Genomic DNA, 20,005 nt, shown 5'->3' on the forward strand with positions numbered 1-20,005 from the left:
ATGGTCTCTGGCTTTATAATACACAAGGATCGTATAGTATTTTTTAAGTTTCTTTGTTTTATTTACCACTTTTCCTTTCTACTAATATTGTATTATCGTTCATCTTTTAGCAGCTGTAGAATTTTGGCTAAAGTTAGCAACGAAACATACTTATTTTATTGAGAGTATCCCACGTGTATGTGCATGCGCGGTTTTCTCGAGAATTGCGTAGATGAATGATTAGCATTCTCGCTTTGCGGTCAGTTAGCCCGGGTTCTAATCCCATGACCAGCGTTCTGAGTAAGATCTTCTTTGATCTTTTCCTCAGCCCCACCAGGCAAATGCTAAGATGGTATCATGAATATTGGATGTTCATTGACATGCCTTTAAAATGTCTTCTTATATTTCATTGTTTCCAGGGTAGAATGATGTCATAGCTCTACCTGAAACCTTATTTGTAAGTAAATAAAAAGCCCATGTGCTACGACCAGGGTTTGTACATGTAAACCTATGTGAACTCTTCCATTGAGCTTCAGTGGCCTCATTAGTATCGTTAAATCACCTTTATCATGGTTCTTTTAAACATTCTGGACATAAGTTATCAAACATATGAAACACATGATAATATTTCAAAATTACTTACCTATTAGTGTTCCTCAACCAATTTTTCTCCTAATATTTCAAGCGTTACTTTCTAACACTCATCCTTAGAGGAAGAAAATTGCTTTCATAATGGTAAGTCATTATTCGCAATTGCTCCTCAATGGTCACTTTTTTTCTCCTCAATAATGGTAATTTGAGAATATTACGTAAATGTTACCTGTTCTTAGTCATTTATCGTTCACAGAATGTTGTATCGTATTATTATACTATATATACATAAGGGACTCTCGATAGAACAAAGTAACTATCTCAGATTTATCAATACACATTCAAGTGACAAACACTCGGTGCAGGATTTGAAAATTCACCGTACTACCTCAAATATCGAAAGAAGTGTATTTGAAACATATTACATAAAGACAAAATATTCAAAATTGAACACAGGTAAAGGAAATCTTGATACAGGTTTCATTACCGATTTCACTAAAATTAATAAATACATACTTTAGTATTCACACATTTCATTTTAGATACACATACGTTCTGAATACAAATTTCAGATTTGGATGTGGATACAATAATAATAGTGTGACCTGACTGCATTGTGCACATTTCGATTCAAACAAATTACCTGGTGACTGACTACAATAACGTTCTGCTCTAAGAAGAATCTATTTGCTGAAATAGATCTGTAATACATAAAGGGTGTTAATGCGCATGGTTGCCAACGCTTGAGAGGTGAATCGACTCATAAAAAAAAAAAAAAAAAAAAGCATTTCCTCGTTGTCATATAGTTTCAGAGTTACAGGCTGCCGAAAGCGTGAGAAATTACACTTTGGAGGTGAATATCCAAACTACTATCTGTTGAGCTTAGGCGACATGTCATCGTCTTGAACTTATAATCTGCTCTATCCGAAAATTCATGATTCATGATGTTTTCGTGGCGGCGCAAGAGATTTTCCTACAAGACGTGAAGAATTCCTTGATATTCCGTTCGAATAGCTGGATCCTACTCACGTCACATGGAATGACGTTCCAGTGAGTAACAAAAATTCTTCGACAGAACATAGAAATCTTGAGCAGAATCAAGATGGCGAAGGGTTTTTTGGTGTGGTGTACGTTGTTGCATAACTACAGAAGGGAATGGCTGTAGTTGATGAAATGAAATTAAATAAGATCTAGATCATTCATTTATTCCTGTAAGAGCGTCTACAGAGTAGAGCACTTTCTTTCCCCTACTCTTATGTCAGTTTTATAGTTTCCATTTTTATAGAGATCTTAAGTATTTTCCTGTTCTAAGTAATTGAAGATTGCCCTGAGTTTTTGTAATTAGTAGGCCTAGTTTAAGCAATACTTGTTGGTATAATTTTTATTAGTAGTGGTTTCTTTTCCAGGAGAAGGAGGAATTAATTGAAGAATGGGTACCTGAGCCGTTGGTTGGGGATGTACCTCAGAATCATCCAGCTTTGTCTCCTCATATTATCAATGGAAGGGTAAAAGATCTTTTGTTTTCAAATTTGGTTCTATTCGAGGTCTATAGCTTACCAAATTTTGAATAGAAAAATGTAAATTCACCATGACATTTTATATTCTAAAATACTAAGTTCGTGACATTTTATTTTATATTTAGAAACTTGTTTTTTATTGTTTACTGAGACTGCGTGTTCGTAAAGTGGCTTACGCCTGATGTAGTTGCCTTTTATTTCACAATATCTCCAAAGAACTTCCCTCATAGTTTATTATTTATCTTTTCTTTTATATATATATATATATATTTTTTTTCTCTAAATTTATTTCTTTAGTGTGAGATACCCCGAGTTGAATTTCTGTGGGAGTACGTAGACGATTTAGTTTCACGTTAAATTGTAACGCTATATCTTATAGCCCCGGTTCTGAGAAGGATCGTTAAACTTCAAACAATTTACCTACTGTTTAGATAATGACAGCTGAGCTCGGACAAATTACATCTTAAAACGAGACAAAGAGCTCGAAAGAGGAGTCCTTCCTATGAGGCTTTGTAAACAATAACACTTGACAGTGGTAAGTTTTAAGTTTTCATATCGCCGAAAATTTTTACGTTCTTTTTTATTATTTTTTATTCATTTATTTTTTCAATAGAGAAATAGAACTATCTTCTTGACAGTTTAACATTTAAAGTTTTTCTGTTATTTTAAGTAGCTGAGCTTATTATTTTGCAAGTTTAGAATAAGAAGTCAGTCAGTATAGATGGCCAACTTTAGAATCCTCTTCTCTTCCAGCCAGTAGCGTCCAGAATGTTTTGATAACTTTTAATCCAGGCATGATTGAAAGAAACATAATTTACCCGCCTGATTTAATGATACGCACCAGAGAAAATTAAAAAAAAAAAAAAAAAGGCCAAGTTTGCACCTGCTTCTTTATGAAATCTCTTTCTTTAGTTTCAAACGTCATTTGTGGGTTGTATGAAGCTAAATAAGTGCCTAGAAATGAAAATATAACAATTAGGTGTATTGTGAGTTAAACATCAAAATATGAAGAGTCCTTATACACAGTTCAATAGACGATATCTGTGTATTATATTCGAAATCGAATTGAATTATTACAATATATAGTATGGTGTTTCCTCAACAGATGTCGGTATTCTCATAGCTGTAACACGTGACATATGACGTGTTAGTGAAACAAGGTGACCGGTTCACGTTTGACGTGTGAGAAACGGTAGTCTATTTCAAAGTGGTATTTCACGTTTTAAAATGTCGCTGAAGTTCAGGTCAGTGGAAGCATGAGTTTGGAATGGAACTTCATGTACACTTGGCAATTACACGTTTTTGTGACGAGTTTGATCTCCTGAGTGAGATTTCACATGGGTTTTCCTCATTCACACCAGGCAAATGCAGGGATAGTACCTAACATACATATCCAAGGCCGCTTCCCTCTTCCCCGAAAAGTGTGCTCGCCGAGGGACATCATCTTTCATACATGACTAACTTTGAGACCATAGATACCTTCCATGCCCAAAAATATGTATAATATAAATAAAAACAAGTATTTTAGACAATGTCTTTCACTAATATAGGTGTCAATGTGAAAACTATGTAGTTGTCCACGACAAATCCTTTAACCCGACCTCCATTTTCCTCTCCACAAAAGATTTTCTTAATTTATAAAGGAAAATATGGACCTGGGTCCTCAGAAGTTCAGCTTTACCAAACTTCTGCTCATTTTTTTTTTCTTTCCTTGCAGGAGCCACTTAAGTTTCGATTTTATTTGTGTTCTTCTATTTTATTCTAATAAACACCAATAAAATAAATGAATAAACAAACAAGTAACTCACACTATACTTTTTGCGTTGCAACCAAAGTCTAAATAAAGTACGTTTGTTCAAGATCTGACAGCAGCGAGAGAGCTACAGCAGTGATACTCAACCCGTGGTTTGCTGAAGTACACGTGATGCAGTTTTCATTTTCAGACACACACAAACACACTCTATCTGTCAGAGCTCAGCTCTCGTCATCTAGTCTTCTTTCTAAATGATCTTCATGTATTCTGTATTTATGAATGTGAATTTATAGGGACAGCGACATCAGAAATTAAATTAGTATTGCAGCTGTTTTACTACTGTGTAGTTTTTCAAACAGCAGGAAGCTGTAGTTGCGGACTGAATTTGCTCTTCTCATCTTACAGAGGTGTAGATTCATTTGCGATTAAACTATTCAAGTATATTTTTATAGCAAGATAAATAAAGTTGCACCAGTCTATGTGGCACAAATTTCTATGCACATATTTAAAAGTTGCACATATCGTGTCTAGATGCCACTGTTCCTGACTGATTTGTTAGTTTTGACAAATAGTTATTTAGAAGTCATTTCAACTTAATGTAATGAACTGTACGAAAGTGTATTATATATTTCTGAATGCAAAGTAAGAAGTTCAGGTGCAGAAAGTAAATGAGAAGAATGCCTGAGAAAGGCAAAGTGTAATTGTTGCTAGTGAGATAATATATACTTGTAATCGTAGTGATTTGATGAAAGATGGCCAGTCCTTCAAGCAAACTTACCGGTGAGAAATAATAAGAAATGTGCGTTCCATTTCCTAACCCTAATTTCTTTTCGGATCTCAGCCTACGTAGTTCGTATTTTGTTAATCGCGGAGTGAAACTAAGAAATAAAAAGTCAATCAAGTCAAGACGGTGTAAACTGGTACCTTAGTTTACTGATAATTGTAAAAGCGATTTCTACATTTTTTGCAATTACTTTATCAGGTTGGCAAGTACATAGACATCGACGGACATCGCTGTTTGAATATGGCTACGCACAATTACTTGGGGTTTACTGAAAATGAAGAAATAGAAGAAGCTGCAGTAAAGTGTCTTCGTAAATATGGTGTAGGATCGTGTGGCCCAAGAGGTTTCTATGGAACAGTAGGTTAGTATTCATTATTATTATTATTTCGGGTCATCCCACGTCAGTTCAACCAAGGTTTTTAACCCACTATCTCAGATTTGGATGAAATTTGGTAGTGTTATAAAACTTTTTATGCTGATTACAAGTGTGTAAATTTTATTGCAATAGCGTCAGTCGTTCAGAAGTTATTGCATTTCAAAAATGAGAAGAAAATCCATTTTTAACAGTCGCGACAGATATTTCCCCATTTTTGAAGAACACTAAAACAATCATATTTCGGTTCCTATTAATGCCAGAAACATTATTCTTTCTTTATTCAGATTGTCTTTAAGTTGTTTACCATTAAAAACATGAAAACTTTTCTTAGAGCTGATAGAAAATTTATAAAATCATTTTTAAGGTAGCATTTTGAGAGGAAAAAAAAACTAGAACGCCATTTTCTAAACTTCAAACCTTCATTTCTCAAAATCCCCATCATGAATTTCCATGGGTTGCTTGGGAGGGGTGGTAATGCTCACAGACGTGTTGCTAGGATACCGAAGAGTATTTATACTAATTTTGGTGTGGATATGTTAAATCGTATGGAAGTTACTGGAAAATGTTTATTTCGCAATCAGTTGGCAACACTGACTGGAATATCTCCTCAGTGCTTGGATGGCCCATCACAGCTTTTGTATATGTGAAACTAGATGTAATAAGCTTTCAAAAAAAAAAAAAAAAAAAAAAAAAAAAAATCATTGAAATCCATGATGGGGATTTTGAGAAATAAAGGTTTGAAATTTACAAAATGGTGTTCTAGTTTTTTTCTTAAAATGTTACCTTTCAAATGACTTTATAAATTTTCTATCAGCTCTAAGGAAAGTTTTCATGTTTTTAATGGTAAACAACTTAAAGACAATCTGAATAAAGAAAGAATAATGTTTCTGGTATTAATAGGATCCAAAATATGATTATTTTAGTGTTCTTCCATAACGGGGAAATATCGTGTCGCGACTGTTAAAAGTGTATTTTCTTCCCATTTTTGAAATGCAATGACTTCTGAACTACTGACGCTATTGCAATAAAATTTACACACTTGTAATCAGCATAAAATTTTTATAACACTACCAAATTTCATCCAAATCTGATATATTCGGCTAAATTTCCCCAAAATTTTTGGTTGAATTGACGTTGAATGACCCTTTCTAAAATTGCTTGTTTCAGAAATGGTTGCTATTAGGAGATAATTCAGTGTTTAGGTTAACAGTCTTAAAGCTAGTGGTGGGCACAAAGACCGGTTTTCTCCAAAACCGATTCCGATTTTTACCAAAATTGGTTCTATTTCTGACCAGAATAGTGTTTCGTTGTTCTCCAGAAACAGATTCCGTTTCCACAGAAATAGTTTTGTTTTCCAAAAGTTTTCACCGAGACCAGTTTTGACGAATACCGAACCTGTTTTAAAGAAAACCGAAACCGGTTTCGGTGAAAACCGAAATGTGTTTTTTGGATTTCGTTTTTTCTAGAAACCGATTTCCGGTTTTTATAAAAAAAAAAACTGTTTTTCCCATCCCTACTAAAAATATTGTGTGCTTTAACGCTTTTACATAGCGTAGGGCCATATTTCTTTATTTAAATGGTGGAATATATATTAATTGTATCTTCGGACTTCCTTGGGTTTTTCCGTTTCCTTACACTATCTTCATTCTAGATATTCTTGCATCATGATTCTCGTTATTATCACCACTCATTAACCTACATGTATGACGTTAAACTAAAAGTCTCAGTCATCTTTATTATTTTTTCTTCATTCCAGAACAATGCTCATTATTTTGGATAGAGGTCTATTTTTTACAGTACTTCGTCTGATTTAAAGTTAATGAGATCTGTTGCTAAAAGTACACTTTACTATATTGTAGGTTACATTTCGGAAGATTAAAAATGGTACTTTACGCAAATATCTCGAGAAATCAATACATACGTATATGTAAATTCTTGTCATTGTGAAAATTTGTAATGGATTGTTCTGGATCTCAAGAAGTTACCGGAAGTATACACCTTATACAAACACGAATAGTGGTGTCGATCCTATTTTAATAGTAAGTTCCTTTCTTCGTAACACGATGCTACAGAAAAATTTAAAGTAAAAGTATCACATGTAGTTCCACTTGGAAAATTTTATTTATTTTTGTAAAATGTTTCACTGTTGTTGTTCCTTACAGACGTCCACTTAGATTTGGAGCAGAGGCTAGCACAATTTTTGAATACAGAAGAGGCTGTAGTTTATTCTTACGGTTTTTCTACTATTGCAAGTGCCATTCCTGCCTATGCAAAGCGAAATGATGTAATTTTTGTGTAAGTACTATGTGTATAATTCTCTCTCTCTCTCTCTCTCTCTCTCTCTCTCTATATATATATATATATATATATATATATATATATATATATATATATATATATATATATATATATAACTTTTCCGTTTGTTCATAGACAATTAATTGTATTTAATACCATTTTGTAATAAAGAATTTATTGTTGAATTCTGTAGTAATAGAAGAAATACAAGTATGAAGTATGAGGAATTTTAAACGAAGTAAAAGTAAATTCGCGTCGCTGCACAGAGCAGTATCAGATGCACTGTATATCATAATGCAATATTACGTTGTTAAATCTATAAAAAAAGAAAGCGAACAATTAATACGTTTGTATGTCTCGAAACGTTAGGTAGGCGGGGTGGTGGCTTAGTGGTAGAGCGCTTACCTCTGATACAAGGAGTCCTTGGTTCGATCCCCGAGCAAGTAAGTTCGTGGTGGGGAACATCATGTCCATGGATTTCCCCGAAGTAGTACAGCTTCCTACCACATTTTCATTCTACCGATTCTTACATCGTTCATTTGCCTTAACCATCTGTCTCCCTTAGTCTAAAGAGCATAATCATGGGACGTTAAATTCAAAAATTTAATTTCATTTCATTTCATGAAAGCATTGCTGAAGGGATAATGAGTACAATTTTAATTCTGATATTTCAGGGATCGTAATGTGAATTTCGCTATTCAGAAGGGCTTGGATGCGTCAAGAAGTGACATTAAATACTTCGATCATAACGATATGGAACATCTAGAAAGTTTACTTCTGGAACAAGCAGAAGAAGATAGAAAGGTATTGAATGGAATAAATTTCGTTTCCACATCTACAGTTTTTATAATTACCGAGGTTGATAGTTATATTGAGCCGAAATCAATATGCAACAGTGCCACGCAATCGCAACCCATCGTCTTGAAATTGCCATGAGGCAAGCAACAATATATCGTTAGTCATGTAGTAGAGCATCTGATGCCGCCGAAACTGGACAGATTCTGGGAAGGGTTCATTGTGGCCCTTTTAAACGCTATGTTCACTGCGTCGCTCATCGTAGAAATGTGTCAAGTGCGTAATTTTTATGTAGATGTACCACTATGAATCGTATTACACGGAAATTTGCGTCACAGTCCTGGGCCGAACACATCGAAGCAAGCAGCTTTGAACCGTTTTCCAAAAGTGATCATGATTGTGGTCGGTTTCTCGTAATGGAGCAAACTTCGCCCCGAAAGGTGAAGTGAAACGTCAAAATCAATGCTGCGTACTACCAGGCTCAAATCCTGACTGAAATGTACCAGTATGGGATCCCAGCATCGTACAAACGAGACATGAAACAGATTGAACTGCACCAAGACAAGGAATCCAGCCACACGGCGAGAACATCAATGGAATTCTATCGCGGTATGGAACAGGAAATTGGAATTGCGGGAGTTCCTTTCTCTGACCTCCCTGTCAAGAGTCCAGATGCGAGCCCAATGGACTATTGTGCTTTCAGACTCCTCATACGGTGCGGGGGGGCGCGGTGGCTCAGTGGTAGAGCGTTCACCTCTGGTGCTTGGGGTCCCGGGTTCGATCCCAGGCCCCGCCAAGTGAACTTTGTGGTGGACAAACACCGTGCTCGTGGGTTTTCTCGGGGTTCTCCCGTTTCCTCCCACTTTCTTCATTCCACCATTTCACTCATCTGTCATCATCACCGTCTCCTTTAGCCTAACCGGCATAACCGTGGGACGTAAAACTTAAAGATTTCATTTCATTTTTTTTCCCTCATACGGTGCCTGTCCCATCATCGAGTTCGCACCGTCTCCGGCCTGTGAAAAACCTGTAAAGAGGACTGGGATGCAATACCCATGGTTGGTCCAGCTGCAACTCAATTACGTACAATGGAAACTTCGATGCCAGGGGTAGTCGGTAGAGGTGGCGTGCAGATCGAACACAACCACTGGGGGAAATACAGCATTTTCTAGGTAAGTGGCACATTTAAATTCGGCTCAATATAAGCGAATCAACCACTGTATTATTATTATCGTTCTTGTGTGATTGTTTTGGTAGTAAGTTTCCATCTCATAAAACATCTCTGTTTGGCAGTTATTATTTTGAAAATAATGGAGAACAAAATATATCAAGAATAGGCAATTGCGTTCCTAGTGTATTGTAGTGTTCATAGTTCATGTTTTCAGCTAGACACAGTCTGTGTAATGTGGTATTATATGGTCATATCCAGTGAGGTTTTCTACCCTTTCTTTGGTTACACGTATCCAATTCAAGTATTCCTGTATATTTGGGGAGAGACCTATGTTCTTGCAGTACTCGAACAATCTCTTTCTATTTACGCCTTACTAATTATTTCATTTCCTCTATTTCCCCCTAGATCCAATTCATTTTCCTAGTATTTATTGTACAACATTCTATTCTTTTTAGCCAATATTTTATTACGATTAAATAAATACGTTGTATACTAGTAGCTACTAACAAATAATAGTTTGTTATACGCATCACATGATCTCATTAATGCATATCTTTGGGCTTGAAGACACCAGAAACACTCGATCGACGCACATAATTGCTTCTAAGATGGAGCTATGATTATGATACATCGTTAGGATCTTAAAAGGTAGTTGAAGTCTTCCTTGTCCAATTTATATAATGTTCACCTTTTTTCTGCTACGGGTTTGATGTTAAGCAAAGTTCAAATTTTCATCAATAATTATACCTAAGTTTTTCCTTTCTCTTACTCTTAATATTTTTGTTATTGACTTTTATTGTTGCGTTCCTTCCAGTTTTTCTAGTAGGATCATATAAACTGTTTTTGTGTGTGATAAATTTAATTTGTTGTTGCACCACTGAGTTGATTTGTTTATTGCCTTCCAGTTATATTTGTCTTCTGTTATCTCATTCTGTGAGAATTAAAATAATGTTAATATGTATATTTCTTTATAGAATCCAAAGAAGGCAAAAGTTACCCGGAGATTCCTTGTAGTAGAAGGTATTTACATGAACAGTGGCGAGATTGCTCCTCTTCCAAGACTGGTGGAACTTAGCAAGGAATACAAATTAAGATTATTCGTCGATGAACACATATCATTTGGTACAATGGGAAACAATGGCCGTGGTTTGACCGAGTATTTTAATATACCTGTAAGTATTGTTTCATTTGCATTTAATGCTGAGTCTTAAGGCATGATTATCAAACTAATGTGGTGCTTATCTCAAGATAAAATATTGAATTTTGTGCTAGACACTCAGTTGTACATTCATGGTCACAAAACCTAGACGATCTTTCAGACTTGCCTTTCCAATTCCACAGATCTTAGAGGAAAATGCAATTCTGCTACGTTTTGCCACATTCTGCTCTACCGCGATGGCTCAGTGGTAGAGCGTTCACCTCTGGTGCATGGGTTTTTGGTTCTATCCTAGCTCGCGCCAAGTGAACTTTGTGGTGGACAAACATCGTGTGCCTGGCTTTTCTCGGGGTTCTCCCGTTTCCTCTTACTTTTTTCATTCCACCATTTCCTTCATTTCTCATTATCACTGTCTCCTTTAGCCTAACCGGCATAACCGTGGCAATAAAATACGGGTATGGAAGGTTTTTTGTTTTACTTGTGAGAATAAATATGAAGAGTAGAGTAATATATCATACAAACTTGTAATCTGCTGGCAATACTTATTAGCTCATGCTCTGAAAACTTTAACTTAGTTAAAGTAATGATACTTTTTGAACTTCAGTGTTATTAAAGTTAATAAAATAATATTAATACAAGTTTCACAAAAATGTTACTGTAAATAATCGTGGTTTGAAAAAGATGTACATCTAGCACTGGTACAACAGCAGGGTTGGCTGGTTTAAATCAGGTGTTAACAAGAAGTTGATGTAAACAAACAAACAAACAAAAAAAAAAAAAAAAAAAAAAAAAGCGTGTGAATTTAATAGTGACGTTTTCACATATCTCGAATCGTCTGTGTTAGTTGAATGTAATTTTCACCTTTTAATTAAGGGGTCCTAAGGGATAAATTATTTTAATTTCTCCCAATTGCAAAAGAACGAATCTCATACATTTATATTGAAAATAAAATAAAACAACATTGGCCTATTCAAAATTTAAAATCCTGAAGCTGTTCCTGCTAACGAAACAAATTCTATCTCTTATGTATATGCTTGCCTTGAATGTGTGTTCCATAGTTGTCGATATCTTTAACTTCGCTTAAATATATTTTTGTTCCTACATCAAATGATTTGGAACCCACTGCGCCCGAACTTTTTGATACTGTACGTGGTTTCTCAGAATTATGTGTTGGATCGTGTCTAATTTCCCTTAACAGACAAATTTCTTCCGCAGTGTTCCAAGCACTAACATTACGAGTAATGGAACGATTGTCCTGTTCTAAGCAAGCATTGTCTTGTATTGACATACTGTACATTTCTTTAGGAATATCTTCTGCCACTCCGACGCAAGCGAACGTGCAATGCTGTGTTTACCATATACATCAACCATGCGACAATGAATTTCGTGTCGCCCACTGCCCTCAGCAGTCTACGTTTGCTCGCCTCCATTGCTGATATTGGACGAACACATGTATAGCGTACCATACTTCCAGTACACTCAACATGTGACTGATATGCACATGGTAGCTGGTATTGTGTCTTCCAGGGTCCCTGTCACTTACCAGTCCCTAACAAATGCCAGTGTTAGCCATTTACATGCCTTCCGATTTGTGTATCATGACTTGTTTTATTTGATTGTCCCCCATACTATCATAATATTCTTACGATTTTTAAAGATTTGCCTTCATTAGCTTTTTGAAGTTTTATTATTTACATGTAGTTTCATGTAAGATCAATTGGATATACATATAAACTTTCGAGCGACGATAGGGAAGAAGTAGGGTGATCATTAAATAAATCTAATTCGAGATTTCAACTGATTTACACCTTTCATGGCCTCTACATACGGAGAACGTAATTTTTCGATGTCTGTCCACTCGTCCTTATGCACATTTGCCTAGAGGCCGTACCATCTAATCTATCTGGACCTGATTTTAAATTTTAAGTTTTTTGGATTCGCTAGGGAGAGTTTTTGAATTTTATTACTGCCCTCAAAAATAAGGATAGTTTACTGAGAGATGGAAATACATATATATTTCTTTTCGAAAACTGCTCTAACAATTTTTTTTCATAAATCAATATTTCATTATTAACTCTATAATATTTGATTAACGATCCTACATTATGGTATAAATCATTGTGCAGAACAAAATCCACAGGGGGATTAGTTTGCTCTTGGGGTGAGTTTTCTTCGACACAGGTTTTTCCAAAACAGCTATCATAATTTTGTTCATATTTCGTAAATATATGTTTCGGTAATAACTACATGGTATTATTCAATATAAGAAGTGGGAAAGTGTATTGCGGTGGACCGCACCCTCTATTATTGTTTGTTTCTTAGTATAGTGTATGTGGACCTTCAAAACCACGAAGTAAGATCCTTAATCTCATATATTTTTATGCCTAGTAAGTTAAAGGAAACGGATCATATGCTGAGGTATAGATGGTGTAAGACTTAATTGGAGATAACCGTGAAGTCCCAAGAAAATCCGTTGACAAAGCATTGCCTACCACAAGATCTTATGGAGCTACCAAGTTTTCCATGGTATTCAAGCACATGAATTCCCATCAAAATTGAACCAGGTCTCCAGCATCAAAGAAGATTGGGTTTATTGCTTATTGATCAAATTATTTCTTGAATGTTTTCAAAATTAATAATTTTTAAAACTCATTTCACTGTTAGCTTCTCTTCCCGTCTTCAAGTTCAGATTTTGTTGATACTTGATGGTTAAACTTCTCTGCAATTGATCTCAGTGTAGTTCTTAGCACTCCTTATGTTAACACTACGCTCACTCGTTCATCCTTGGTTAACTTGGAGTTCATATTACCTTAAATACACAATATCAGTTGAGAACTATTCTTAAACGTATTGTAAAGTGATCTGTTGCAAAAAAAAAAAAAAAAAAAAAAAAAAAAAAAAAAAAAAAAAAAAAAAAAAAAAAAAAGTAGTGTGCTGTTGTGGGAAGATAGAGCAGAGTCTTCGAATTTCGTGTCGAAATAATTTGTTTTCAGATAGAATTCATGTTCAAAGACATATTGAAGCGGTTCGAGGATAAAGGTGTTATGTAACAAATTGTACATTTCGGAAAAATGGACTTCCACAACTGTCTGTTAATTTATGCCCTTCATCGTTTCCAAATCTCTTCACTGGGACGAGGACTCACTAAATGATGTCTTATGTATCATGACTAACTAAGATATAACACGTGCATGAACCGCCAGAATTCTACGTTTCGAAAAATGTAACGTAACACCTTTATTCCTCTAAGTGCTTCAAGTGTTAAGTGACAATTTTATGTCTATATGTAGCATGAGTTTGAATATATGTCGAATCCAAAAAATGAAATCTTTAAGTTTTACGTCTCGTGGTTATGCCAGCCAGGCTAAAGGAGCTTGTGATGATGAGAAATGAATGAAATGATGGAATGAAAGGAAACGGGAGAACCCCGATAAAACCCACGCACATGGTGTTTGTCGATCACAAAGCTCACTTTGCGCGAGCTAGGATCGAACCAAGGACCCCATGCACCAGAGTTATCGAATTCAAGTTACCACTACAACTTAATGGTGGTACTTAAATGGAGTTCTATGTAACTTGTGTGTATACTAGTAGTAGTTTATACCTTATGATTTGATTTTTTCCACGAATTTTTCTAACTTTCTATTCTGTCTGTCAGGTAGAGGATGTGGATTTAATATCAAGCAGTTTAGAATGGGCCTTCAGCTCTACTGGTGGATTTTGCGCAGGCACGTCTTTTATTGTGGAACATCAGCGACTTTCCGGATTGGGTTAGTAAAGTTACCAAAAGATTTCTCATGCATACTACATTCTTGTTAGTGGTTACTGAATTTTCCAGTTTATTTTGTTAGAACTTCCATTTACTCGCAGTGTGGTTTTATGATTGCAAAGTGTCTGTTCTCCAATATGGCGCCTTGCTGTAACACTTCACACATACCTTTCTGTTCTGTGTCACTTTTCTGCCTGCTTCTCCCTTGTCATTTAGTAACAACGTTTAAACTATAGTAGTATGAACTACGTAAGTGCTTTTACTAAACGCTTCATCATGTATTAAGAAAGAGGAAAGAAAAATAAAACAGAAAGGTAACCGTGAAGCGTTCCGGGATCGCGTATTGCATGCAGTCATATGATGAGGTTGTCAGGTTGAAAGTGAAGAAGGAAAGAAGAAAAAGCCTAATTGAATGGGTTTATCGGAAAGAGTACATGAGGGTGAATATAAACTGACTCTATGGCCTATGGAACCCGGAAGTTCAATGCCAGGTTGACAAAACCTCTCCATTGACTTCTATTCTTAGCCAACTGGTTCCTATTGCTACTTTGTATTCGTATTTCTGCGAGATTTATTTTAACGTTGTCCTCCCATTAGCGCCTAGGTCTTCCTGATGGTCGGTTTCCGATTGATCTTCCAGTTAAGAGTTTGAAACCGTTCCCACTTTCTTCCATTCTGGCTACATGACCTGCCACCTGAGTCTCCTAGACTTTATGACCCTAACAATGTTTGATAAAGCGTATAAATTATGTAGTTCCTCCTTCTGAAGCTTGCGTCATTCCCCATTCCCGTTTCTCTTAGGTCTGAATATTCGTCTCAGAATCTTGTTCTCAGATACTTTCAGTCTGTTCTTCCCTCAGAGTAAGCGACCATGTTTCGCAGCCGTACGAAACAACAGACGTGATTATCGTTTTATATATTTTAAGCTTTATATTCCGCAACAACAAGAGATTTTGAACTGAATAATAACACGAATATGGTTTTATTAAATAACCGTTAAATATTCCTGCTTTTAGTCGACATTTAATTTCTTCGTGAATGTGATTTTCTTCTGTTAATATTGATCCTAGATATTTGAAAGTATTCATTTTATCAAAGTATTATTTGATATTTTAACGCATCCATAATTTGCCGTATTACGATCCCGACGAACTTCCATTTAATGTTTTCTCTACATTTACTTCTAAACCCATGTCCCTGCAAGCGTTTAATGAAACCTCAACATTTCTTTCTATTGTTATTCTATCATCCCTATATGTATATGCAAAATAATAATAAGGGAATAAAGAAACGAGGGTTGAGAAATATAAAATATAAATTATGAAGTAATAAAACAGAAAGTAACTGCAGTAATGGGAGAGAATACGGACAAATAATAGTAAAAATAATAAAAACACGAATTGGTAAACGTAAAAGTAGGTATATGGGAAACAGACCAGATTTTGTGAGGTGTGATAAACGGTTAAGATCGAGTAGCAGTTAGCAGACAGGGTGAATATCTCAGTGGCTTCCTATCTCTTTCTGAGGGACCTAAATAATTACGTGAAAAATTCCGGGGTACTTACATCTAAGTGGTAGTTGAATGTACTATTGTGATTGATTTTGTATTCCGAGACAGGTGAATTGGTGGTTTGAACGTTGAATAATATTAGTGAATGTTGATATGGATAGTCAAGAGTTAAGCTAGAAGAGAATTTTAAGTGTTCCTGGAGTAAGATACAAGATAGTGATTAGGAATAGGAATAGCAATAGGCCAACGACTTAGGCAAATTAGGATTTTAGTGAGAGTCATAGGCGCAGCACTTTCCCAGAGATCTGTAGTAAATGCGTGTGGTAAGTTTTATATGGCATTAGACTGTAATCTGAGTAATCCATAACGCCGAGGTATTACATCAAGTAATTCTGTTACTGTTTTATGCATGGAGAATTCAGGAAATTGGATCAGCAATTTGTTATTTAAAGTAAAAGAAAAGTTAATATTTCCAAGTGATTAAGGGACCTTAGTGGAAGGCACAAGACAATCTCGGGATTTTGTTCTTGACTCCACTATTATCCGCTCCAGGTGAAGGTTTTATTATAGTCGTCATTTATTAGCCAGACTACCGATCAAAACATGATTGCGGCTTTCCATCTGCTTTTAATGGCAACCTTTTTGACAGAGTTCTCACTTATGATTCCCGTATTAAAATCCAGTTCTATTTAGCAAGCTATGGCCTGCCTATTTCAAACTACCATCCTGTACCTTACTCGAAGGAGATCCGAAATTCCTAAATTCTATCTTCTACCTAAAAGTTACAGACTGACAACCAATTAGCTCAGTTCATCTTAACCATGAACAACTTAGATTTGACTTTTATCTTCAAATTAAGGGCATTGGTACCCAGCTTTCTTACCTCATGGTGCAGCTGAAACAACAAATACTGCAATCATCATTACTTTAGTTTCGCTTCTGGCTTCGGTTAATAAACTATATTTTTTTAATTTGGAGCCACAGCCAACCATTCCTACAGAATCACAAGGACCCAGTTAGATTCAGCCATGCTTTTACAACCATATAGTCACCCTTTTATGATACGGACGTCATACTTGACCATGTGTGTTTTTCGAGACTGATGTACATACCAAATTTAACAAGTAGTGTCCAATACCTTCACTTTCATAGCTCACTCTCTTACCATATTAAATATTCTTTTCCCTGTACCTTAGCCGTTCGAGGATGGATCCCTTGTCTCGACCACATTTTCCTGAATAATTACTTGAAAATTCTCTAGTCAGCCTTTTTCATCTGTGTATCCGAAACTTCTGACGCACAACAGTATGGGATTGCGATTTGGAACACTGCTATTCAGATTAATGTTGAATTACCGATGAAATGCACGCAGAGCAATAATCACTGACTCGTTGTTTATTTAAAAAAAAAAAAAAAAAAAAAAAAAAAATACTAATAAAAAATAAAATAATAAAAAAAAAAAAAAACAGCGTTCCCAAGATGAATGCTCAGTTTTCTGCTGACCAACATTCGGTGTGTTAAATGATTTAGTACAATATGACGCTCAATCTCAACAATCCTATCTGAGCAGAATTGATCTTAAAAAAAGGGGAAACAAAGCTTTCACTTACGCCAGTCGTAAATACAGCTTTTAGACATGGGGGAAAATATGTGAAGAATGTAAAACTGTAATTTTTAAAAGGTAAGTGTGGAATATATTCATAACTAATTGTTGTAAACAAAACGCTTTGAGCTGTAATTCAATTCGGAAATAAAAGACTATATGTGAAATAATCAGTCTGAATGCAATTTAAATTTGATTTTTTTAAATTATTTTTTTCTGCCGGATCCTGTATATTTCAGTTCTGTAAAAACTCTACCGAAATCTAAAAGCTGCCACTATAGATTTTTTTCTTCTATAGTTCCTTATTTAATAACATTCTGTACTGAAATTAATGAATGTTGGTTTATCTCACTCTCACTTGAAACCGAAAAGGTTTGCCTGACCTTACCCAAAATCGTTCACCGAAGGTCCTCAGCCTTCACACTGTTGAGAATTTCGGTCTCTTGAAACATCCCGCACAACCGAAGAAATGTCAGAAACTCATCTCTTACAACATCCTTTCACAAAGGTAATATACTCCTTCCTACTATTGTAGTAGTTGTAATTCTTCCAATCTCATTTAAATCCTAAAATGCACTCACTGTCTGATCTTCTATGTTGGTGAAACTCGACTCCTATCGATCCACGTCATTCATGTTTAAATAGTGTGGTAGTTAAGATTTAAAGTATTTATTCTCAGGAGACAAGTATCTCTGCCTGTCATATCTCAAATTAATTGCAAGGGAAAGTTAAATCAAAAGATTAATATTTCCGTTCTTCTACAAAAATGCCAGGCTTTATTTACAAAACAAAATAAAAGCTAAAGAATATAAAACAATACAGCTTCGTACTAAAACGCGAGAAACCAATTGATTGAGCTTGGAGCTCTAAAGTGACAGAATTTTATATACAAAGGTGAAAAATACAACTTACATTGGAAATAGTGCTTGTTCACCCATGTCTTGAGTCAGCCTCTGTGTTGGATTGCGAATTTTGAATTTGGATGATTACTGAACGATTTCTGACCCCTTCCTGGTCTCTTGCTTACCTTTTTATATACAATAATTTTCATAATTCAGATCCTGAGGTTCTCCATAACAGCTTTGTTTTTTCTCCTAATTAGTTTCCACTGCCTAAGAACCTCATTAGTCTACGATAAGTTGTTACTGTTTGTTAAAAATTCCTTTTTCATCTAAGTAAGTATTATTTTATAATTTTTTACATACAATTGCTACTCCTAAAAATATAAAAACAATATTGGTTAATTAAATAAGAATATATTTTATACAATGTGGTGTTTCTTTTTAAACTCAAGTCTTATAATTTCATTACATTAATAACCGATACTTACGCAGCGCTAAAATACAAAACTCATTACATTATATCTTCGGCATAAGTATCCTCAAACTCCTTTCCCCAGACTCTTCCATGTTTTTCAGAAAGAAATGGGAGAACACTTGGATTACCATCCTTTCCGCGAGCGCTCCCTTGGTCTTAACGTCTATAATACCCAGCATGACTACACTCAGCCAAGTTCTCATACTATTTTGTTTTTATTTTGCTAGTTTTCAAGCATATTTTTCATTCTTCATTCCTAATATCTCTTCATATTTTACAATACGTTTGTATTTTATTTATTTATTTACATAATTATGCTTGTGTACATTTTTCTCTACTTGTTATTCGTTTTGCTTCTCTTGTATTCTTACCGACGAGCCCCTCATATTAGTTTTATCTTTCTACTTTCAACCTGGCATGAAGCAGGAGTAAAGAGAAAATAGAAATGGTTGGAGCATCCAGATGGTCACACCGTAGAGGCATCATAGTTGCTTCTCCTTAACGTTTTTTCTTCTACTATGTTTTCACCCTATCCGATGAAGCATTTTAGTATGGTGTACTTTCTTAGAGTGTGTAATTATGTTTTCACTATTTTCTATTAAGTAACTCATCATATATAATTTTATATGAATGTCGTTCATTCTAGCTTTGGAATGCGTTGCTTTAAATAAAAATAAAATCTGACAAAACGAAATCACTTAGTTTCGGTAATGTACCATTGTCTTCATCAGATAATGCGTCTGATGAAGTGATTCTTTGGTTAGATTTTATTTGCAATAATTTTATATATAATTGTGTTTGTATGTGTTAACGTTTTGAACTTTCACCCGAAGTTAGATCAGATATTATATTAGACTAGTCTTAAGCTAGTTTTATTTTATATTTTCAGTTTCAGGATATCTGATTATTTATATATGAGCCACTTAGTTGTGTTTAAAGTAAGACCTTTCCAAATTGCCTAAAGCAGTGATGGCCAAATGGCGGCCTGCGGGTGTGTTTCATCCAACCCGCGAATAAAGAAGAAAATGCTAACTTTTTTTATTTATTTTTTTTAGCTCCATCTAGGAATTATTTAAGGACTTTCGACATCTATAGTCATTTTAGTCCATTACGTATGAGGAATGAGTGAACGAAGTGGCCTAGGACGACCTTTATCTTGCGTACCATCCCCCGGACATTTGTGAATGAGAGAAACCCAGGGAAAGCCTCGGTCAGCGTGACTGGCCTGGAAAAGTTTTGACGCCTTTGCGACCGAATGTTCCCACTGGAACTGGAACCGAGACCACTTGCACCTAGGACGAGAGCGTTAGCGACCACGCTACTCAGGGCCACTTACCGGTAATCTGTCTGTAACAGGAAGGGTGTAACTGGTAGTCATAATATACC

The 20,005-nt window shown here is 35.3% G+C and overlaps 1 protein-coding gene across 2 annotated transcripts in view; it reads left to right on the forward strand.

The window, feature by feature from the left end:
- Spt-I (serine palmitoyltransferase subunit I) overlaps positions 1-20,005 on the forward strand; it is a 40,667-nt gene that overhangs the window by 15,482 nt on the left and 5,180 nt on the right. The window contains exons 3-8 of one of the 2 annotated variants that reach the window (XM_081761806.1): positions 1,980-2,075; positions 4,823-4,985; positions 7,163-7,295; positions 7,973-8,102; positions 10,239-10,436; positions 14,079-14,190. In XM_081761806.1, coding sequence (XP_081617932.1) covers positions 1,980-2,075; positions 4,823-4,985; positions 7,163-7,295; positions 7,973-8,102; positions 10,239-10,436; positions 14,079-14,190 — 832 coding nt within the window. Of the gene's footprint in view, positions 1-1,976; positions 2,076-4,822; positions 4,986-7,162; positions 7,296-7,972; positions 8,103-10,238; positions 10,437-14,078; positions 14,191-20,005 lie in introns of both variants that reach the window. The other variant, XM_081761805.1, reaches the window with a different exon arrangement.

This window comes from Thermobia domestica, chromosome 6 (assembly GCF_964235325.1).
Source record: "Thermobia domestica chromosome 6, izTheDome1.hap1.1, whole genome shotgun sequence".
Classification (NCBI taxonomy): domain Eukaryota; kingdom Metazoa; phylum Arthropoda; class Insecta; order Zygentoma; family Lepismatidae; genus Thermobia; species Thermobia domestica.